Source organism: Camelus bactrianus, chromosome 20, assembly GCF_048773025.1.
Source record: "Camelus bactrianus isolate YW-2024 breed Bactrian camel chromosome 20, ASM4877302v1, whole genome shotgun sequence".
NCBI lineage: Eukaryota > Metazoa > Chordata > Mammalia > Artiodactyla > Camelidae > Camelus > Camelus bactrianus.
In genome coordinates, this window is record NC_133558.1 from 34,651,450 (window position 1) to 34,674,707 (window position 23,258).

The following is a 23,258-nucleotide window of genomic DNA, read 5'->3' on the forward strand; positions in this document are numbered from 1 at the left end:
TTTACAATTTTATGTCAAATTCCAGTGTAGAGCACAATTTTACAGTTATATTTGAACATAGATATCTTCATTGTCACATTTTTGTTTTCGCTGTGAGCTACCACAAGATCTTGTATATATTTCCCTGTGAAAACTTTTTTTTTTTTTTAATTTAAAAATACTCCTTTCCACCAGGGTGAACCATTGCCACCGTCCCCCAGCCCCCTTGTACACCTGCCTGAGCCCCGCTCAGAGCTCGTGTTTATTTTGAATGTGATGGGAGCTCTTCTGGATGTTTGAGAACAGAGGGGTGGTGTGATTTGATTTTTATTAACTATACGGTGCGTGTTTGTTTTAAAAAAAATTTCTTATGATAAATGTATCTAGTGGAAAAAGTTGGAGGACTGTTAGGTAGGGAATGGTCTGATGAAATTATTTTACTAAGAGGAAACCCAATGACTTTCTCCAGGAGATGAGAAATTATTACACTGAGAATTCCCTGGTCTGAATAATAAGATACGTGCTGAAGTGGTGGTGTGAGAGAGTTTGGGTCAGGAATGAGCTTGTCTGTGTTTACGCTTGTTCTGTCTGGAATTTGTTTCTTAAGGGCTATGGGCTCTCTCTCAGTGATTTGATTTAGGAAAAGTCTTGTCTACAGCAGAGTTTCTCAGAATCCCTTTCAACTCCATGACATTAGAGTACTCCCTCTTCCCTTCTTAAATTTTCTTTTCAAAATCACACATGGAAATGGATTTGTTTAAAGAGCTAAAGTTAGCATAACCATTGAGTGTCCCTGGGGTTGAACACAGTGTCAGCCTCTGGGCAGACGGTGGCCCATGTGTGTGTTTTGGTTGGCCTGCCTGGTGCTTTTGAAGAGTTGAAGTCAACATTTTAAAACCAGGGGTTTTATGTAGTGAGGCGGGTTTCTATCTTCTCATGAAAAATTGGAAGATCTAGCAGCATTGGGCCTTTTCCCACGGGGCAGCCATCCCTGCAGGGGTGACACACAGGTGGGGCAGCCTCCCTGGGAGGAGGTGTGTCCTTTCCAGGCCCCCCGAGCCCCCCATCCTGTGCATTTATGTTCTCCGCGTGTTAGGTTTACATTGTACACCTGGTCCCTGTAGGCATTTCATATCATGTCCCTTCATAATATCCTCTTTTCTTCACTTTTCCAGGAATCTCCCATCCCAGAAGACAGAGACCGCCGATTTGTCTTCTCTTATTTTCTAGCCACGGACATGATCAGTATCTTTGAGCCTCCTGTTCGCAATTCTGGTATCATTGGGGGCAAGTACCTTGGCAGAACTAAAGTTGTCAAACCAGGCTCCTCTGCAGAAAACCCCGTCTACTACGGCCCCAGCGACTTCTTCATTGGGGCTGTGGTTGAAGGTGGGTCTCGGCACGGTTTTGCTTGCTTGCTAAGTGAGTGTGCGGGTTCTTCTTATTTGGAATTGAATTCAAGTAACCCTTGTAGGAGGCAGTTAGCTTGACATGTTAGATGTGGGTCTTAATCTCCTCCTTTATCAAATAGAACTGTGAATTTGTTGCATTTCTTGGCTACAGAAGTAGACTTGAGCTTCCTAAGCTGAATGACCTACTGCACGGTAGTTTTGAGAGCTGTTGGAAGGTCATGACTCAAGGTCACAAATACACATCTGTGAACCTGCCATCGGAGGAGCGGTATTACTTTTCTCTCAGTTGCCTGATAGAAACACACCCAAGCTGAGTGCATTTCTGCCCTCTCCCCAGTGTTCGGCCACCGGTTCGTCATCCTTGATGCAGACGACTATGTTTTGAAATACATGGAGAACAACGCTGCCCAGTACTCACCGGAGGCTCTCCTGTCGGTGCAGAGCCGTGTTCGGAAGCGGGAAGCTCCTGCCCCGGAATTGGAAAAGTACGTTTGCCCATCTAGGGTCCATTTTGGCTTTGGCACAGTGAGCTCTCCAGGAAATAGTTCTTAATAGAACGAATGGATAATCACCATTCAGATTTTCAGATCTCCCTCGCCAAATGGGTGTCCTTAGACATACACATAGGGTCCCTGGGTCCAATATAATGACTGGTAACTTAGAACTTTTTCAATTTCATTTATTTAGCAAATAATTATGGAAAGCCTAGCATGTGTCAGACACTATCACTAGGCCCTGGGGCTTTTTAGCAGTAAACAAAATGGACAAGAAGTTGCTGACCTCCTGGGCGGTGGGGGAGAGCCAGTAAACAGCACAAGTGAGGAGATGGCACGGTGTGTTAGGTGCTGTGGGAAGATGGGGCGAAGCAAGGGTGGTCAGGGTTCCGGACAGTGAGGGTGGGTGGCGATTGGTTGGCAGAGGTGATCACACCTTGCGAAGGTGACTCTGAGCAAACGCTTGCAGGTAAACAAGTTAGTCGTGTGGACACCTGGAGGGAGAGCTTTCTGGGAAGAGGGGGTGGTGGGTGCTTGGACCCTGAGCAGCTCCCTGCCCGGTGTGCTCAGGTGACCTGGCCGGGAGCGTGGCCGCCGTGGGTGAGGGGGAGTGACAGCTGGAGTTAGGAGGTTAAGCAGGGGCCACAAGGTTTAGGACCTGCGAGGTCTGTGGCAAGGTACTGGGTTTTCTCTGAGTGAAATGAAGAGCCGTTTGGGGCATTCTGAGTAGAGGAACAGCAAGATTTAACAAATGTTTTAAAAGAACTGGTTGTTATGTTAAGAAGAGATGAGGTGGGAGCTCAGTTAGGAGAATATTGTGGTGATCTGGGCAGGAGGTGGTGCGTAGGCCAGGGGGCACCAGTGAAGGGAGGGGATGTGGCCCGATTTTGGATGTATCTTAAGGCAGAGCCAGTAGGACTTCAGACAGACTCTACAGGGGAGATGAAAGAGAGACAGGGGTTAAAGATGACTTGGGTTTTTGGCCTGAGCACCTAGAAGGAAGAAGAGGCCATCGTCTGAGATGGGGAAGATGTACATTGTGGGGAAAGGAGGGTTTTTTTGGCAGGGGGATTTCAGTTTTGGATAGACAGGGTTTGAGATGCCTATCAGATGCCCAGGTAGAGATATGCAACAGGCTGTTGGATACATAAGTCTGGAGTTCAGGTGACAGAAATGGGGAGTTGTTGGCATGTAGATGATATTTAAAGCCAAGGTACTGGGTGAAATCTCCGGGGTAGTCATTGCAGGTAAAGGAGAGAGACCGGCTCCAAGGGTCTCCCTCTGGGCCCCCCAGCACTGAGAGCTGGGGAGGGAGACTGAGAGGACAACCCGAGAGGCAGGTGGGAAAGCGGGTGTGTGTGCATCCTGGAAGGCAGGTGGACAGACCGCAGCCGCCCGCGGTCACACGCTAGTGCAGGACTGTGCCCGTGGCCGCGCCCACAGCCTTGGTCCCGATGGGGAACTTGACTCTTGTTCTGCAACGGTTAAAACTGTCAGAACATGAAAAACTCTGATGGTTATAAATGTGTAGGGAAATAAATAGTAAAACTGATTTTTATTTAGTAATTCAAAACATTGGCAACATGGAGAATTTAAAGTGCTCTATTTCTTTGTGAAAAACGTGTTAAGGGTCGTTGGAATGGTGCTTGCCTTCCGGTTGTCCTATAACTTACAGTGCAGAGCGAACATCTTTTTGATGCCTTGGCACACTGTCATATTCCTTTCTAAGTTTGGACCAACTTCCAACGATTTATTATTTTTGCTTTTAGCATTATGAAATATGTCCTCGAGTTCCGTTAGTAACAGTGAAATATCTCAGAGTTCTTTTAATGTGACGTTTTTGGCTGGCGCCTGGGGTGTCTTCATCCCTTGCATTGCGATCACTTCCCTCATCTGTGTCAATAAACCTCCTTCCTGAGTCCCTTGGGCAGCGTATCGAGAGTCCAGGGAACGGCAGGGTGTCAGCAACAGGCAGCTCGTTCCTCTGCAAGTCCTTTGTGCGGGACTTGAATTTTACTTCTAGCTTTATCACCATTTGTTTCTTTGCCACACTGTTGGTCAATCCCCTCCGTCAGTTATCTGTTTTTGTACAATGTCACTTGGGTTTATCCGTGAGAGAAAAGGAGGCAGCGTATCTGCAGGCTTTGCTGTCTGTGTGTGACCCGAAAAATAGCCACCGGCCACCAGTCACTGACAGGAGTGATAGGATTGTCGCAGATCATGACGCATCTGTTATTCATGTTATGATTCGTGAACTGAAAACCTGACAGTGAATTTGCGCTTTCTGCGAATACTCACAGCTAATAAATTGCGGTAACTGACACTTGAACCATGTTGCCCAGGGCTGGGCCATTGAACCAAACAGTGGGAACTGAAATTCATCGGAACTGTGCAAAGCAGGGCTTGCCCGCACATCGAGGAAGACAGTGATTCCTCGTGTTGAATTGGGACTTGGCTGCGGGTAGTGGGTGTTGGGGACCTCAGCGAGGACTTCCACTGGAACGCGAGGTTTGGAAACCTGATGGGAGTGCATTTAAGAGAATGGGAGGAGAGGAATTTGACCTTGGAAGTATAGACAACTCTTTTTGAGGAAGTTTGGTGCCAAGGGGAACAGAGAAGTGGGGCAGGAGCCAGTAGGGGATGTGGAGTCGAGAAGGGTTTTTGTTTGTCTTAAAGCTGGAATAGAGAACAGCATGTTTATATGTAAATAGGAATAATCCCCCGAGGGGAAGGGAATGTGGATGGATGTGTGAGAGAGGATGGGGTCTGGTACTCACGGAGGAGTTGGCTTGAGATGGGAGCACTGGTTGTCTGTCTAGGGCAGAAGTTCTGAAACATTTTGGCCTCAGGACACCTTTACATTAAAACTCACTTAGGACCTCAGAGATTTCAGTTTATGTGGTTTATAGCTATTGATATTTGCAGTATTAGAAATGACAGCTGAGACATTTAAAAATATTTATTCATATTTTTAAGAAAAACCATTTCATGTTAATACAAATAATGTAATTTCTATGAAAAATAACTATATATTCTCAAACCCAAAAGAGGTGGCACTGCTATACATCTTTGCAAATCTCTTTAACGTCTGACTTTATTAATAGGAGGCAGCTGGACCTTCATCTGCCTCTGTTGTGCACCCACTTCTCTGTCACTTGTCACATGTCCTTTGGAAAACTCTGCTGTGCATTTGTGAGAAAACAAGAGCGAAAAAGCAAATAAAGATTTACTGTTATCATGAGAATAGCCTTGACCTCACATACTCCAGCAAGGACCTTGGGAACCCACCGGGGGCCCGGATTACTCTTTGAAGCCCTGAGGTGTATGACAGGCAGGAAGTCAGGGTGTGTGGGTGCGGATGCAGGCAGGCAGGCAGGAGGCACGATCGAGGGTCCTTCTGACCGGCTCCCTGTTTTCAGTGTAGCAGCGCAGTGGGAGGAACGGGGACTGGGGAGACGTTGCAGGTTTCAGGAGGGAGGAGTGTTCTGAAATACTCTATTCTATTGACTATGTAAATAAAAGAGACAAAATGAACGTAAAACGTAGAAGTAAAATAAATACATAGCATTATTTCATCTGTACTCAGAAACAAACTGTCGATTAAAATTAATATTCACCATCAATTTTAAAATGCATCCTGATTTCAGAGATGTAAAAAATGTGAAAAGAAAGTCTCGGATCTGGTGAAATACGGCTGCCGTCTAGGAGAGCCAGAGGCGAGCGGGCTGGGGCACGTAGTTGGGCGGCTGGGCTCCGTGAAAGTGAGATTCAGAGCATGCATTTAACTCAAGTACTTCTCCAGAGCTTTCCCCACGAATGTGCAAACACCGGCAGGAAAGCTTCTTGCTCTGGTGTACCACCAGTAGAATGTTTCCCCCACTGATGGAGTCATGAGAAACAGATAGTACTGGGGCAATTAGAATAAGATACCAGTAAAAATAAAGAGAAATGCAAGCTCTGGGTTAAGAGATCCATGACTGTCTTCGTTTTGACCATCACTGTCCCTCTCTTCTCTCGTGGTGGGTCAGAAGGGCTGGTGAGGGGGGTGGCAATGAGAGAAGAGGCTTGAAGATGATACGAATCCAAGGTCACACCTTACACATCCTTCCACGTCTTTCCACGTCCTCTAGCCTTTCTGTCCTTGGCTCCTAACTCCTCCCTCTGGTACAGAACCCCACTCTAAGGAAATACAAGTCCTTTATTTGCCTAATCGTTGCTAAGAATAATGAAAGGGGTCCTGCGTACTTGTCGGGCCTGAGAACTTTCTATATCAAGTGTCAGTTCCAGGCCGATGAAATCTGAATTAGCCATTGTCTTTGAGCCAGAAAATTAAAGCAGAGCACAGATGCCTGGGGATTGACTTCATCCGAAGTCCTGTTCGGGCTTGGGTCCTCGTGGCAATACATTGAACTCAAGGGAACGAGCTCCTCACAGACGCCCCTGCGGGAGGAGCGGGACCGCACACGCGTGCCTGGCTCCGGTGCGTGTTGGGTCAGCGTGTCCACGCGTGCTGTTCGGCCTCCTGAGGACCCGCCTCCCCTGCCCAGCGATCCTTTTCATCCTCTTTCACTTCCAGCCATTTCCCCCACATGAACGTTTCTGAATATCCTCACTTCTTTTTCCGTCTTCTTTAAGCCCCCAGCTCCTCCATGTTCATTTTGCAGCTGGTCTCAAACAGATCCAGGGATCCGGTGCGAGCTGCTCCAGCCCCCCGAGAACGTCTCTCTGCTCATCTCTTTACCTCCTGGTCAGAGCCGAGCCGCTCCCATTCCTCCACGTGTGATTCTTTTATTTTGTGTCTGCCGCCGCCTCCCTTCTGACTGCTCTGGCATCCAAACACTTCCTGAGTCGCTTCCTGGAGGTCACTGACTGCTTTCAGATCCAGTGGTTTCTTGTCGTTTATTCATTAATCCAGCAGATGCTGGAGGCTGTACCACGTGCCGGTCCTCAGTAAACGCTCGGGCAGCCGTGTGGGAGAATCAGGAGCTCGCTGTCTGGGGCAGGGCTGGCAGACTATTTTGGAAAAAGGCTTTGTGGGCCACGCCATCTCTCCTGTGACTCCTCAGCTCTGCCCTTGTGGAGCGAGAGCAGCCGCAGACCATGTTCCATATGAATTTCAGGGTTTTCTTCTATTTCTGAAAAATGCCATTGGAATTTTGGTGGGGATTGCATTGAATCTATAGGTGGCAATAGGGTAGTATCATTCTAACAACGTTCATTCTTCCGATTCAGGAACACAAGGTATCTTTCCATTTGTTTGTCATCTTCAGTTTCTTTCATCAGTGTCTTAGAGTTTTCAGTCTACAGGCCTTTCAGTTCCTTGGTTAAATTTATTCCTAAGTGTTTTTTTTAATGCTATTTTAAATGACACTGTTTCCTTCATTTTCCTTTCAGATAGCTCATTGTTAGTATGTAGAAATACGACTAATTTTTGTATGTTGATTTTGTACCCTAGATCTCGACTGAATTTTTTGACTAGTTCTAACAGTTTTCTGGTAGAGTCTTAGGGTTTTCTGTATATAAGATCATGTCATCTGCAAACAGACCATTTTATTTCTTCCTTTCCTATTTGGATGCCTTTCTTTTTTTCCTTGCCTAGTTTCTCTGGCTGGGTCCATGTTGAATAGAAGTGGCAAGAGTGGGCATCTTTGTCTTGTTCCTGATTTTACAGAGTCGGCATCATTGTCTTGTTCCCTGCTGGGTGTGGTGGTAGCTGTGGGCTTGTCATATGTGGCCTTTATAATGTTGCAGTACACTCCTTCTACACTTGATTTGTTGAGAATTTTCATCATGAAAGGATGTTGAATTTTGTCAAATGCCTTTGCTGTATCTACTGAGTTGATCATATGATTTTTAGCCTTCGTTCTGTTAATGTGGTGTATTTTTTGGTGCCTCTTAAACCATCCTTGCACAGTAAGGATAGATCCCACTTGATGATGATGTATGGCCCTTTCAGTGTGCTGCTGAATTCGGCTTGCTAGTATTTTGGTGAGGACTCTTACGTTTGTGTTTACCATGGATACTGGTCTGTAATTTTATTTTCTTGTGGTGTCCTAATCTGACTTTGATGCCAGAGTAATGCTGGCCTTGAAATATGCACTCGGGAGTGTGCCCTCCTCTTCAGTTTTTTGAAGGAGTTTGAGAAGAATTGGTATTAATTCTTTAAATGTCTGGTACGACTCACTATGAAACCATCTGGTCCTGGTCTTTTCTTCATTGGGAGACTGTTGATTGTTGATTAAATCTCCTTGCTTGTTATTGGTCTGTTCAGATTTTCTCTTTCTTCACGATTCAGGCTTGGTGGGTTGTATGTTTCTAGGGATTTGTCCATGTCTTCCAGGTTCCCCAGTCTGTTGATGTATAACTGTTCATAGTAGTCTCTTATGAGCCTTTGCATTTCTGTAGTATTCGTTGTAGTGTCTCCTTCATTTCTGATTTTTATTTATTTGACTCTTTTTATTCTTAGTCTAGCTAAGGGTCTGTCAGCTTTGTTTATCTTTTCAAAATTACAGCTCTTAGTTTCATTGATCTTTTCTATCATTTTTCTAGTCTCTCTTTCCTTTATTTCTGCTCTGATCTTTATTATTTCCTTTCTTCTGCTAACTTTGGGTTTGGTTTTTTATTTTTTCTCTAGTTCCTTGAGGTATAAAGTTAGGTTGTTTATTTGAGATCCTTCTTTTTTCTTAATGTAGGCATTTATTGCTAGAAACTTCCTTCATAGAACTGCTTTTGCTGCATCCCATAAATTTTAGTATGTAGTACAGGGGACCCATGAACAACATAGGTTTGAACTGTGTGGGTCTACTTAAATGCAGATTTTCTCCAATAAATATGTATCTTACCACTATACAGTCCTTAGGGGGTTGAATCTGTGGATGTAGGACTGCAGATATGGATAACCACATCTTCAGTGGGCCGATAAGTTATGCAGATCATTGACTGCATGGAGGGTTGATGCCTGTAAACCCTGCATTTATTCAGTGGTCAACTACATTTCCATTTTTGTTTGTTCCTAGATATTTTAATTTCCCTTTTGATCTTCTTTGATTTCTTCATCATACTACTTTTAAGAGGCTGCCATCACTTAAAAACAAAATTCTGAAGTTCTTAGTCTGGAATCCAAGAACTACCATAGCGTGGCTCCAGATGACCATCTAACTTGAGTTCTAGCTTTCCTTCCCCAAACGCTGCCCTGCAGACGAACAGGTTTACAGTACGACTCTCAAGCTTCCTTCCTTCCTTCATGCTGTCTCCACTGTCTCTAGTTCCTTTGTTCTGCAGTTCCAAGCCCTCCCAGCCTTCAAGGCCCAGGTTAGAGGCCATCTCCCAGGTCTTCCCTTCCTGGTCCTCTCCTCCTCTGCACCTTTCTTAAATGGTAATGGTGGTTTTCCCATTTCTGTTCCTGCTTTCACAGTTTGTGTCCTGGCTCCCCTTCTGGAGAGCAGGGATCCTTACTAGAGACAGATTCCTTATTATACTCAACAGCTTATTCTAAAGCCAGCACTCAGCCGTCCATGTTCAATAAACAGTTGTTAGGTGAGTGGACTGACATTTCTACAAGGACTGTCAGAAGAACTTGCTAAAAGCTCACATCGGCACGTGTCTGCCACATCAGGTACTAAATACTTTATATGTAGTAACTCATTCAGCTCTCACAGCGATCTTTATGAGCCGACTTTCCTTAAAAGCTCCCATAGAACAGATAGGGAAACTGAGGCACAGAGCCATTGGGTAGGTTACTCAAGGTCATGCAGACTTTCAGTGGCAGAGCTGAGACTCTGAACCAGGCAGTCAGGGTCCAGACCCCATGCTCTTAACTTGCTCTGCCTTGCCAGAGGAGAGCGCGAGAAGTTAGCGGTCTCCTTACTCGTCTTCCTGACACCTGACACCTTGCCTACAGAGCTGTAGGCAAGTGACTGCCTGTTCCTCTAGGTAGGTTTACCTTCACTGGGGCAAGGGGAGGCCCTGCATCACAGATCAGGAGCTAAGGTCAGACTAAAATATCAATACTGAATTAATTTTTGCAATTAAAATAGCCACACTTTAAAGTTCTAATACATTGTTGGTGTTGATGCATACAGTATGTGTATATAGCAAAAGAAAGAAGAGGACTGCAGACTGTTAGCTTTGTCAGAGAATATGTGAATTCTGTTTAGGACTTGCTAAGTGGACGGCTTTGCCAGGGTACTCGTAGCAAAATATTCTAAGGGCAGACTGAAAGCCATGGTATCTCTCTTACCTGCGGGAGGTCGATCGCCCTATGAAACTCTTGTTTGCTGTTATGGAAAGCAAAGGTCGAGCCCTGGTGGGCTTGGAACGGAGCATGTGCCACATGCTGGGGATCCGGCCCTCTCTCTCAGGTGTCCGCCCCACTGAGGCTGAGCCGGCGGCCCCTGTGTTCCCGTGCTAACCCGTGTTAACCGTGGAATGATCGCAGCTTTCCTGCAGAACAGGCCTGGCTGGGGCCCCGCGATGAAGCAGGGGCTGCAGCTTGAGCTCTTTAACTTGTCTTCTTAGTTTGTAACTTGAACAGGACCATGGGCTGCAGGCTGTTCCTCTGAGGCAGCAGGCGCCGCGGGCGTCCCCCGCTGAATGAAGCGGGAGGGGTGTCTGGAGACTCGAGGGAAGGGGGAGTTATCTTCTCTTTCCCAAAATGATTGGATGATCACATTTTAAACCTGTATGTTTGGTGGCTCTAACTCCTGGGAAGGTGTGGGAGACTGAGTTTTGACGGCTTTCTGCCCCTAAAATAGCTCCCTGTATGTTTGTATGATTGGAGGCAAACCCATCAGATAAATACATCTCACTTCTGTAATAGATAACGCCAGACAGCATTCAGAGACTAGAGATCTTTATTACGTTTTTAATGTTTCCTGCCTTACCACGACACATGTTCAGAGTAAGAACACTCAGGGAGTCAACATTTAAGAACTACAAATAGAAATAAAAATCTTAACATTCCATAACCCAGAGATGACTTCTTCTAATGTGTTGTTTTAATATGCATGTATCATGGAATGATTCTGTAAAACTATCTGACAGCACTTTTCCCTTGGCAGCGCATTGTGAATGTGTCTGGTGTCGTGAATACTTCGTGGAGCAGTGAGAACTTGATTTTTTGAGTAGGTGTTACATTCACAGGGGTTGGATGTGTGTGTAGGAAGAGACCAGGGGGAAGTTTTGCTCCCACCCCATTGTCCATCTGCCTACAAGTTATCCTCCATTCTTCCACAGGTAACTGCCTCCTTCCCTGATGTTTTGAAAATCTTCCCAGTTTCTTTATACAATGTGAGCAAATTTAAATATATATTCTTATTCCCTCACAACTTTTACATAAAAGGTAGCATTTGTTCTGTGTATACTTTTTTTTTTAATTTAGTTTTTTTGGGGGAGGGGTTGGGGAGGTAATTGGATTCATTCATTCATTCATTCATTCATTCATTCATTTAAAGTGGCGGTACTGGGGATTGAACCCAGGACCTAGTCCATGCTAAGCATGTGCTCTACCACGGAGCTCCACCCTCCCCTGCCCCATGTATACTTTTGCCCTTTGATTTTCTCACCAAGAATCTTTCTTTCTTCTCTTTCTGCAACATTGTCAAATAGCTGCGTATTATTACCTTGCCTGATTGTAGTGTATATTATTTAACCAAGTCCTGATTTTTGGACATGAAGTATACAACTGTATACCACTCATGTTTCCTTAGGATAAATTATTTGAAATTCTCGGCTGGTCTTTTTTTTCTCGTGTCCCAATTGTTCCTAAAAGCTTACACCACTTTTTATACCTCCCTCAGCAAGGGTTGTCAGCAGGTACAAAAAGGGAAATAAGTTGAAAGAGGCTCTTTGGCACAGTGAACTCTTTGAAAATTATATACAAGGAATAATAGGAACAAGGAAGCAGCAGTGTATTGGTTTTGTGAAGGTCTGGAAGGAGGGGACTCGGCGAGGGAGGAGCCCTTACTGAGTGTATTGGGCCCCATTTTGTTCCAAAGCGGATTTACAAAGCTTTAAAGTTCTTTATTTTTATAACTGTACCTTCGTATTCAAAGGAGATAAAAACGAGGCATCTGCTTATCCCAGCTGTGTTTTGGAGGGACAGGCTCCTTCTTCCTGTTGCTCTGGGTTATTCATCTCTCTTCATTGTAGAATAATTTTTATTTATAATTTTAAGGTCACAGGAGATACAGGATATTCTAAATTCTAGTTCATATGCGTATTTGCGTCACAGAGAATTATGAGTAATTAATGAGATGTGCAAACATAGGGACACATTGCATTCATGTAACATTCCTTAAGAAAGTGAATGGAATGTAATTTCAAGGAAAAATACAAAATTTCTGCTGAGTCAAAGGCCAGCTGGTTTACATTTTAACTGGCAGATTTCAAATCATCAGTGTATTTCTGTTCTGTTAGCTGTATTTTAGAATAATAGAACATTTCTGTTCTGATTGGGCTGCAACTATTTAAACAAGTGGAGAAATGTTAGTTGTCCGATATGCTAAGCCTCAATTTCTCAATCCACTGCACAGAGCAGATTCTTCCATAGATGACCGCCCACCAAACTCAGAGTGGTCTGGGGAGGAAGATTCCTGACGTGCGTGCATGTGTGTGTATGTATGTGTGTGTAACTAAAACATTTATTTGGAGATGATGTAACATAGGTGCTGACCATCAAGTGACTCCCACAAATACCGGACATGGGTGGTGATGGTGTGGGTGCGGCACTCTGCGTGGTGGTGATTTACGGGACGGCAGCAGGGGAGGCTGAGCCTAACCAGGCTTCCTGAGTGAGGTCTCCATCCCTCAGCCCCGCAGGCCGGCGCTCAGTGATCGGTCAGCTTAGCATCAAAGCTGTTCGTCTTCAGAAGCTTCCCCGACTTCCCAGGAGAACTGGGTGGCCGAGGTAGGACTGGTCAGGAGTGAACCCCACATCCAGCCACTTCCTCACTCTCTCCGCAGCCAGCAAACGGAAGAGGACCCAGGCGTGCAGGCCCTGGAGATGCTGATAGACACGATCCAGAAGCAACGGAAAGATGTCCCGTGCAGGGACAACATCCCCGAGGCCTTCCAGGTTTACGACAAGGAGGCCTCGGGACTCGTGGACAGGGAGACGTTCTTCAAAGTCTGCAACTCCTTGCAGCTCCCAGTTGATGACTCCTTGATCAAGGAGGTCAGTGGGGTTACACCCGGGGTGGACTGCGGGCGGGGGCTGCTCACTCGCTCCCAGAGGCAACTGCACCGTGTTTCATCGTAACTGGGGAAGACTGGAGGTGTTCAGTGAGACCTCCTGTCGGCTCTGATCATTTGCCCTTGACTCTGGCACTGGTGTTCTTTCCTGACCGCAGTCAGAGGGCACCTCTCTAAGTGGGTGGGGCCGGACTGCGGGGAGCGGCCGTAAGGGGGGCCAGAGGTGGATTCACGCTGGACTGAGCAGGATGGTGGGAGTTCCTGACACCTTCACGGCCGCTGCGCACCTCCGCCCATCATGGGGCTGGCCGGGGAGGGGTGAGACCACTGCCCCGGGCCGCGGCGTCCGCCTGTGGAGGATGACCCCGACCTTCCCCTCCTGGAGTTTCCACGTGAGCTGAAGAAGGTGCTTCACACCTTTCTTCTGTTATCAGCCCCTTTGGCCAGGGTGCCCCAGAAGCCAGAACAAACTTTCTGCCACCGTTGCGGCTAATTATCATTGAGACGTTCTCACTAAGAACATCGAGATGCTGTACACCTTCTTCCTAATGATACTTTAGCAAAAAGGGATGTTTGGAAGTTAAGACTCATTTAGGGAAGGCTTTGGTTTGCGGCCACTGTGACCAGCTTGGAGATGAGGATTTTTCAGACAAGACAGGGGAGGCAGATAGAGGGTGACTGTCCACGTGGGCCAGATGCCCACTTAGTCCCCAAGTCTCAGGCTGACAGCTCACCACTCAGCCTGTGACCTGCCGTGGGACGGGGGGAGCTGCCATCTGGGAAGGAGGGACCAGGAAAGCATGGGCGGGTGGATTCGCACACGTCTTTGAAGTAACCGCGGCGAATCAGTGTACTTCCTACCACTCACGGGTGAGTTCCATGGGGACATGGTTTGAGCAGGGACATGGCTCGAATTTTCTTTTAGGCTGTGATCACAGCAGCCTGCTCTTATAAGAGCCTTACTCTGTGCAGACTGGATGGGCAGTGTTGTATTTGAGTATAAACACCAAAATGCTTTGGAAATGATGCTTTTATCAATAGAAATGTTAGCCCTGAAACCTGGGGCAGGCTGTGTACCCCGTGTGAGCTTTGATTTCAGTACGTGTAAGATGGGGGTGGTCTGACTACCCACCAGGCTCACAGGACCAGGTCAGAACCAGGTGAGATTACAAGAACTCTGAGCTGGGTCACAGAGAGGATGTGGGGACTGTCCCTAACGGTCCCACCTGTCCCCCCCCCACCTCGCTCTCCCCCGCAGCTCGTCAGGATGTGTTCTCATGGAGAAGACAAGATCGACTACTACAGCTTTGTCCACGCTTTCTCAAACTGACCCGCTGGGGAGAGGATGCAACACAGCCTTTGGAGGTTGGGCCTGCATATACCTTGTACTCTTGACAGAGCTCTTCAAATATTTCTTTTCCAGTTCTTCTGTTTTGCCACCACTAGTACTACTGAATTCTAAATTAAATTGGCTCTCTCAGGAGCTGAGGTCGGCGCCTTATTTGGGGAGGAGGGTTAGGGTACTGTGATGGTGAATTTTGTGCGTCAGCTTGACTGGGCCATGGGGTGCCTGGACATCAGGTCAGACCTTATTCCAGGCATGTCTCGGGGGCTGTTTCTGGATGAGGTTAACAAGTGAGTTGGAGGGTGGAGTAAAGCAGATGCCCCCCCACCCCCGCTCCCTCCTCCACTAAAGGCTTGAATAGAACGAGGAGGCCGACCCTTCCCTGATGAGAGAGGATTCCTCCTGCCTGACTTGACATCAGTGTTTTCCTGCTTCTGGACTCAGACTGAAGCATTGGCTCTTCCTGGGTGTCGAGCCTGCTGGCCGGGGACAGGAACCACACCATCACCCCTCCTGGGTCTGCTGACTGCGGAGGGGGGAGCTCGTCCACCTCCAGGGTTATGGGAGCCAATGCTCCATGATCCGTCCCTCCCTCCCTCAGTGTGTATACAGCCTGCTGGTCCTGTGTCTCTGCAGAAAGAACCCTGACTGATACAGGTACAGAAGATTAAGAGCAGGAGGGCAGGAGAGACATCACGTGGTGCGGGGTGTCGCTGCTGCCCCCAGACTGTAGGGAAATACACACCGTGTTTTCCAAACTGGGCTTCCAGGCCCACGCGTAGATCTGCATTTTAAAAATGGGATCAGATAGGGGATAGAGTGTGGTGCACGGGCCTATCGTTTCATGAAACTTGTTTGAAATGAGTGTATTTCCTGGGTCATGATGGAAAATGTATTTTTTGATATGTAGTAGGAAAAAATTTTAGAAAAGCGGCTTTTAGAGAGCCTGGCCTTGAGGTAAGAGGAAGACTGGCAGCAGCTACTGGCCATCGACGGAGCTCCGGGGGCGTGGCCACCAACTTCGTCTTCCTGAACGCTCTCGGATCCCTTCCTGCTGCCTGTCCTCTGCACCACCAGGGGCCCTGAAAATAACTGGGGTGTCTCAGACGTGGATCTATAGGCTGTAAGGGCATCTGGGACTAATAGGTGAGAAGATGTCTCTAGATGTTTCTGGAACATCCAGGGTCACTAGGGTGAGTATCCTGCTGCCGTAGGAGCACGAGCAAGTGCCTTTGAGAAATTAATTCACCGCGGGCTGTATTTGTACCAGGAGCTTAGCATTCACTGTCCCTAAATCTCACCAGCACCACTCCCTGCAGGAACAAGCCAGCAAGCAGCCAGCGCCGCCCCCACCGGGCACGGATGAGCAGATGGGCTCGGGGTCACCCTGCTGCTCCCGCAGAGCCACTCGCCCTGGGTCTGCATTCCTGCCTGGTCCTCACACCCCGTGGTGTCCTTGGCTAACTGCCACCTCTCACTCATCTCCTGTGCTCTCCCTGAAGACAGTTCTGGAAGACACAGCAGACAGCCAGGGTCAAGCAGGCCATGTGAGTGATGCCACCGTGCCTGGGGCCACCTAACCCGCAACTAACACGAGGACACCTGTCCAGCACCAGCACCCGCGGCTGCTACCCTGAAACGTAACCACCTTCTCCCAGCCAAGTGACGTCAGGACCCAGGAGTCCCCCCACCCCATCCAGACACCCACGGTCAGCCGCAGTGTGAACATACTAAGCGGAAAGTTCTAAACCGCGCGCCGTCCTGAGCAGCGTGTTGACCTCTTCCGCCCCGGGTCCCCAGCCACCCACACGGCCAGGGCTCGAGGGTGCGGGCCCACCTGGAGCAGGTGCTCTTCCTCCTGACACAGCAGAACTGACGGCCGTGTCACTGCCTCGGGCTCCCACGGCGGCCCGAGGAGACGGTGAGGACGTGCAGGAAGGCAGAGGGGCCACGTTCACGTGAGGTACCACAGGCTGCGGTTGTTACTCTTCTATTAGTACTCATCTCCTACCGTGCCTAATTCTTGCAGTTTGTCACAAGTATATGCATATAGGAAAAAACGGTGTATTCGGGGCCCAGGACCCTCCGCAGTTTCAGGCACACTCGCGGCTGGAACGTGCCCTGCGGCTCAGGGGCGGCTGTGAGGCGGCCGCCCGCCCCCACGCCCCCGCCCCTCCCGTCACAGACACGGAAGAAATGCCGCCACTCACCCCCACCGCCCCGCGTACCAGCTCCTCCCTCAAGTCCGACTCCGCAACTCGCCTGACCGCAGTGAAGAAGTGTGTCTCAAAAGCCACACGAGAAATGACTGGCAGTGAAAAATGTTTGAAATGAGGCTGAAGTTGATGCAAACTTGTTCTTCAAGTAAAAGCCAACGTGAGCATCCAGACAAAGAAAGAGAAGGAATTATACCGAGACAATTAGACTAAGAATTCTATGCCTTTTATTCAGGTATTTCAAAAATATTGATCATTTGTTTCAAAATGTACATTTAAAAAAAAATCCATACAAAACTGTAATTTGTTTTAAAACCGGACAGAAACAGTGGGAAAAGGATTTGCAAAAACAGTTCACTGAAAGTAAAAAGATCCCCCACCCCCCCGGCAAAAACAGCCAGAAAACAAGACCCTTTTACATGAAAGCATAAATACGCAGGTACAAGGTTTCCTTGAGTTCCTCGGTGAAATTTGGTCCACAACGTGAACAGGCTAGCGTAGAAAAGCAAGCAGACACTCTGCCCACGTTTGCGTCAGGAGGTGCTCAGGGCACCAACAGCCGCTGCCCATCCTTCAGAGGTTCTTACACACGAGGGACTGAAAAACGAGGTGCAAAGCCTCACCCCACAGACACCTGACTCTGGACCCCCAGAAACGGCGGCACGTGCAGCCAGCCAGATCCCGCCAGGTGCACAGGCTGCCCACACGGGCCCGAGTCCCGGGAAACGCTCCACACGGACGAGAAACTAGGACGCTTTCAGCAGGAGGCCGGTGACGCCGCGCGGGTCCCCACACCCCTCACTCCCAGACGCGGGCTTGTTAGTGCCCCCGTCCTGAGGATGGTTTCTCTCCTTCTCAACAGACTTAAAAGAAAAAAAGGACTTCTAAGATGATGCTACAAGGTTCCATAAGACTGCCAGACGCCCACCAGGGTCACGAGAATGACAGCAACAGGGGAGGGGGCAGCGGCTAGGGTTTCTTCTGTGGGGACGACGACCCCCTCCCCTCCCCAGTGCCAGGCAAGGAGGGAACAGAGGGCCAAGGGAAAGACCACCGGCTGGGAGTTATTGCACAACCCGGAGGAGCCAGGACAAGGCCGGCGGGGGGGGGGGGGGGGAGCTGCTGCTCTCACAAGGTAACACTGCATTGGGGGGCGGGGGGACACACTCCGCCACAGCCCACCCGGACCCACGTCACACGGGCACCTGTGATGGCGAAGGGCAAACTCGATCGCGTAAACGTAGGGCTGAGTGGGGAGCAACAGAGGTCAAAGGAGGCTACAGCAAGGGTACCTTTTCTTCAAATGTTGGGGGAAGAGCAGGGCTCCCGCATGGGGCCAGAGGCCTGGGCTTGGGGGCTAGTGTCCCTGGAAGCCCCGAGCTTCCCTCACAGGCACATGCCAGCAGGTAGGGGCCCCCAGGCCCCTGCTGCTGCCACCCGGTCACAAGGGAGAAACCGGAAACGACCACAGACCCTGACGCGGGGAAGGGGGAGGGGGGTATGGTGACGAATGAGGCAAAACTGTCACAATCTGTGTTCCCTTTACATGTGACTTGACCGGGGCCGGAGGACCACGCAAGTAAGGCACTTCGGACACAAAGATCTGCTCAGAGCAGCGAGCAGGCGGGTCAGGGGGAGGCGGCTGCGGGCCGGGTCGTCCTTTCCAGCCTTTCGAGAGGAAGGGTCCACAGTCACACAAGAACTAGGATAAAGTTTTCATTGGTGAAGGCTCCTCACTGGGCCAACGGCAGCTGCGGGGACAGACTACTTAGGCTCCGAGGATCATGGACGACCTCCTCCAGCCATGCCGAAGGCCCCTCCTCCCGGGCAGGGCTGGGAGCTGCGAAGGCAGGTGGGGAAGAGACCCCCGGGCAGTCCGGCCTCACGGGCACACCCTCCGGTGGGGAAAGAGGCTCCCCCCACCTCCCCACGGTCAGGAATAGAAGTCTGTTCCCTTGGGACACTGAGCCCCCCCCCCCCCCCCCCCCCCCCGGAGCGAGGTCTGTCCAGACCTCCCTGCCACCTCAGCCCCCAAGCGAAGACAAACCAACAGGGAGGCTGACGCCCAGGAAGAACACCCAAGCCGAGGCGGGGTGGAGGCGGCGAGCCACTTCGAGTTTAAAAAGGCATCCAGGGAAGAGAATTTTCCGTTGTGGACTCTCAGGAAGGGGTGCATGCTCTGCCCCTACCGCTCATTCAGCACTTAGGTCAAAGGGTCCCGAGAAAGACGTCCCAAGCGCAAATCCAGACACGTGTCCCAGAACGCCCAGCCTGGCCCCAGGGGGTTCCTGGCCCCGGATTCCGGTCGGGACCGGCATCTGCAGGTGCAGAGGCGGCCAGGGCACCGGGGTCGGTGCCGGTTTCTGGAATGCTGGCAGCTGTGCCTCGGGGCAACAGTGCGGGTCTGGGGCCCAGACACACGCGGGACTGGAACTGACCAGAATGGGCCTGCCCCTCCTCCCACAACCTGCCCCTGCCTTCAGAAGGGGCACGTGTGACTTATTAATAGTGCAGCTATCTGAGCCTCGAGGATAAAAATAACGTCCCATCACCGGGCCCCCAGGAGGGGCGCCTGCGCGGCCAGCAGTGCCGGAGGGCGGTGGCCGCTGAGGTAGATTAGCACCTGCTCGCCTCCTGGCTGATGGTGCTGGGCGGCCTCTCCAACCAGGGGTGTCTGGCCAGGAAGGAAGAAAACAGCCGAAGTGCCAAATCAGGACCAGCCAGCTCCGCACGCTCTCAGGATGAAGTAGAATTGAGTTATTTCAGCCCCTGGCAACATGCTTTGAGCCAACCTGCCAGGGGCTCGGCTCTGAAACAAATGAGCCAGGCACGCTGGGGGTGACAGAGCATGGACCCTGACCTTCTTACCCTCCCCTCAAATCATCCCCGAAGGCAGCCGGCGTGATGCTGGCCTCACTCAGGGTCACAGGGGTTCACGCAGCAGGAAAGATTTTCCCGACTCTTATTGGGGAACCGACTCTGTCCTTTAGGAAGCAGTGGGAGTTAGCCTGGTCCTGGGCTGGTGGCACCGTGAGGCACACTGGACCGCTGGGCCAGCCGGCCAGAGACTGAGGACAGCCAAGCACGGGTTTTCTGGCGACAATCACCAATCACCTCCATGTGGGAGATAGGACACTGACTGATGTCAGGACCTCAGCTGCAGTTCCCCACCTCCCAGGCCGCGGCCAGGCACGGGCTGAAGGCACGGCTCAGCCTGGCTCTGGGTGGGGGAGGCGGCCCCCTAGGCCAAGGCCGCAGCCTGGAGAGGACTGGGTGGGGCGCGAGGCTGCTGGGCAGGCTTGGGAGGCTGCAGGCTGACCTGGGCTGCACCCGCGTCCCCAGGCAAGATAGGAGTGCACGCAGCTCCAGCTGCAGGGGTCTGGGGACTGTTGGACTAAATGGCTGAGAGGTTCCAGACTGGGTCTGCTTGTTGGTACAAGCCACCTTTTCACCAGCACTCTGCTCTGCAGCTCAGGTAAGTGTCAAGGAAGGAGGGGGAAGGATGGGAGGAACTGGCATTTTCAAAGGCACTGTCCTTCCCTCTGGGTGACCAGAAGAGAGGTCCTTCCTGTCACCATGGCCTTTTCCTGCACAGAGAGATGAGGGGCGACCATGGTGTTACGCAGCAAATCCCCAGGCACTGGTAGATTAAAACCTCTCTGATGTAAGTGACCTGTGGAAGGGCGCTGCTTTGATGAAAAGACCCACCCCTCCCATCCCCGGGGTAAAAATCCAAGGTTTGGTTTCTACTGTGAAGTCAGGAAGAGGACCAGCACATCACATGACGCCAACACTCCTGTGCCCACAGGAACGGCGCCCCGCCACATCCGCACAGCATCCCGGCCTCCTTACTGAGAGCCTCGCTTCCCTCCAGAGTCCTCACGAGGCACCATGGAGCCTGGAGGCCCTGCCTTTGGGTAGGGGAAGGCAACGAACCCGGGCAGGAAGGGGGCGCAAAGACTTGTATCAGCAGGGCCGGGTCTGCCCATCTAACCAGCAGAGCGACTCAGTCGGCCTCGTTTCAAACCGTCTAAATGCTGTGGGTGTATGCTCAGCAAACGGCAAGACAATGATGACCATGCCAAGGGACACTCAACAGGTGGGGCCGGAGAGCGAGGGGCCCAGGTGACCCTCCCTGGGGACACTGGGGGCTAGTGTCTCTGCAGCAAGAGAGGTGAAGTCCCGTGCAAGGCCACCCCGACCGGGTGGCTGGGCCTGGGGTGTAGAACCACCCTTTCCCCGGCCAGTTCGGTAACTGCTGTCTGGTTTGGTTTTGAATGCTGGTGAGCGTTGCCAGGAGCAACGCAGAAAGGGAGGCCGAGGTCATCCCCTCCATCGTCTCTGCCGTCAGTTACCTCTCGGGAAGGGCCTGCCACTCCGGGTCGCTGTGCTGGGCCGCAGGGCATGAAGACCAGTCCTCCTCCCGCACTTCCCCAACAGGGAGGGAGCAGGCTGGGTTCGTAGCCGGGACCAGCCCCGGAATGCTCTCCTGGGTCCCGGGGCCCGACAGTTACCACCATCCTCTGCACCGTGTCCTCACGCCCCAAAGCCAAGCGCCTCGGCATTTACAGCCAGCTGTGTCCCCGCCGGGCTTCCAGGTGGTGCGAGCAGAGCTGGAATCAGACATCTCTTCAGTTAATCAGCACCTAGGAGATGACGATCACAGGGGGCTGGTCTCCACCGCCGTCCACGCACACAAGGATCACCGACGGAGGCTCCCGGGACTCGGACAGGTCCCAGGACTGGGTGCCGGATGGCCGGCACTGCAAACTTAGCCCCCTCGCGTGGTAAAAATCAGACACAGAAAAATCGCACGACAAGGTCAAATTAACAAGTAAACAGAGAAAGAAACAGCCGTGGAGAAAGAGAAACGGGGAGCCAGCAGAAAGGTAACCACGGAGCCTGGGCTTCCAGAAAGCTCAACGCAGGACGGGGGAGGCTGTGGGGGGCTGAAGGGGGGAGAGGGGAAGGCTTTTGGTTTTATTGAGAATGGTTCACGGAGGAGGAAGAGCGAGCCAAGACGTAAAAGAGGAAAAGGCCCTGGGTGAAGACAGGTTTCTGCTGTTTGAGACGGAGCATCCAGAGCCAGACGGGGGCAGCAATGGAGGCCGGGGCTCCCCGCCTCCCTGCGGGGCCCCCACAAGAGGAGTCCTGTTCTCAGCACTTTGGCCTTAAGGAGACTTGAGTTTCTTAGTCCGTGGGGAGGTTCCGTTCTCTGCTTTGACCACTCCGTTCTCGTGGTAACCTAGGAAGTGGGCGGAGATGGACATGGTGTTTCTGCTGGGGCTGGGGAGGGAGGCCGGGGGCCTGGCAGTCCCACAGCTGCACCCCCGGGGGCTCCTGCTTACACCCCCTGGCCCAGGGTCTCGCTATGTTTCAGGTGCTTGGTCTCTGAGTGTCCTTTAGTGGGAGGGGCTGGGGTGACACACAACGACCTGGGAACAGGCAGAGGTCCGCCAACCCAGGCCTGAGGCCAGGGCCAGACCCTCCCTGAAATCACTCAGGGGCTGCCCTCGTCCTCAGCTCCCTTGGGCCCCTGTGGGGCACCAGCCACCTTCAGCAACATTTCAGGAAGGTGAGAATGGGCAGGCGGAGGTCAGGAGGCTGTTGGGACAAGGGCTGACTCCTTGCCTGGCTCTCCTCTGGCAGAAAAACTGTCCTTTCAGTCATTGTCAAAAACACCCCCTGTGCTTGCTCCAAGTCAGAGGCACATCTGGCGGCAGCCTCACGCCCGGCGCCCACCCCCAGCCTCACCCCCAGCCTCGCACACGTCTGGTTCCAGTGCACACGAGCCCTTGCCGAGCCCTTCCCACACCTGGAGACAGGCCGGTGACGCGGAACACGGAGCCCAGTGCAGACAGGCCCCAAGGCTGGACATGACCGTGTAGCTAGCAGCGCCCCAGGACTTGGCGGGGGTTCCTGGAGTGTGGCGGGGATCAGAGATGTGGGTGTCCCCCACCCACCTCCCCCCAGCCCTGTGTCACCCTGGGTGAAGACAGAGGAGGACCAGCAACAACCTGGTCGGGGTTGCGGTCGGGGTCGAGGCAGCCGGGCTGGGGTACAGAGCAGGAGGGCAGGTGAGGACACAGAGCGGGCGGCCGCGCTGATGGGGTCCCCGAGGCCACCCTGAGGATGTGCTTCCTGCCAGAGTGGCCCACCCAGCTGCTGCCCTGCCCTCCATGCCCACAAGGGGCCCCGCCTTGTCCGCCAGCCCCACCACAAGCCGTCTGGGCCCAGGTCCAGCCACGTGCCAGGCAGGCCCCGGCAGGCCCCAGGAGGGGGCAGGACGGAGGAGCTGCAGGGCTGGTCCAGGCCCCAGGAGGGGCACCACCGCACAGACACGCTCTCCCCGCCCTGGCCCCAGCACCCACCTGACTCCCTCTTGATGAGCCTGGCTGCCGGCCTGGGGGCGGCGGGGACCCTGCGCTTGGCGCTCTGCTCACTCCAGTACTCGCGCCAGTGTCGCAGCTGGGAGTGGATGAAGCGCCACATGAGCCAGGCTTGGGCGGCGCACAGCAGCAGCAGCACGCACAGCCTGCGGGGGGACGGGCCAGGTGGGTGCGCGCCGGGAGAGGGGCCCGGACCCCGCCTCCCCAGGTCACCGAGGCCACCAGGAAGAGCG

General features: G+C 51.6%; 2 protein-coding genes across 2 annotated transcripts in view; one reads left to right on the forward strand and one right to left on the reverse strand.

The window, feature by feature from the left end:
- Window positions 1-14,558, forward strand: part of EFHC1 (EF-hand domain containing 1) — a 55,006-nt gene extending 40,448 nt beyond the window's left edge. Inside the window, exons 8-11 of the mRNA XM_074348909.1 lie at window positions 1,155-1,368; window positions 1,729-1,876; window positions 12,848-13,058; window positions 14,334-14,558. Of these exons, the coding sequence (XP_074205010.1) occupies window positions 1,155-1,368; window positions 1,729-1,876; window positions 12,848-13,058; window positions 14,334-14,405 (645 nt within the window). The 3' untranslated portion in view covers window positions 14,406-14,558. The remainder of the gene's footprint in view (window positions 1-1,154; window positions 1,369-1,728; window positions 1,877-12,847; window positions 13,059-14,333) is intronic.
- A 2,288-nt stretch (window positions 14,559-16,846) lies between these two features.
- TRAM2 (translocation associated membrane protein 2) overlaps window positions 16,847-23,258 on the reverse strand; it is a 72,656-nt gene continuing 66,244 nt past the window's right edge. Inside the window, exons 10-11 of the mRNA XM_074348910.1 lie at window positions 23,008-23,171; window positions 16,847-21,881 (exon numbers count right to left, since the gene is read on the reverse strand). Coding sequence (XP_074205011.1) covers window positions 21,808-21,881; window positions 23,008-23,171 — 238 coding nt within the window. The 3' untranslated portion in view covers window positions 16,847-21,807. The remainder of the gene's footprint in view (window positions 21,882-23,007; window positions 23,172-23,258) is intronic.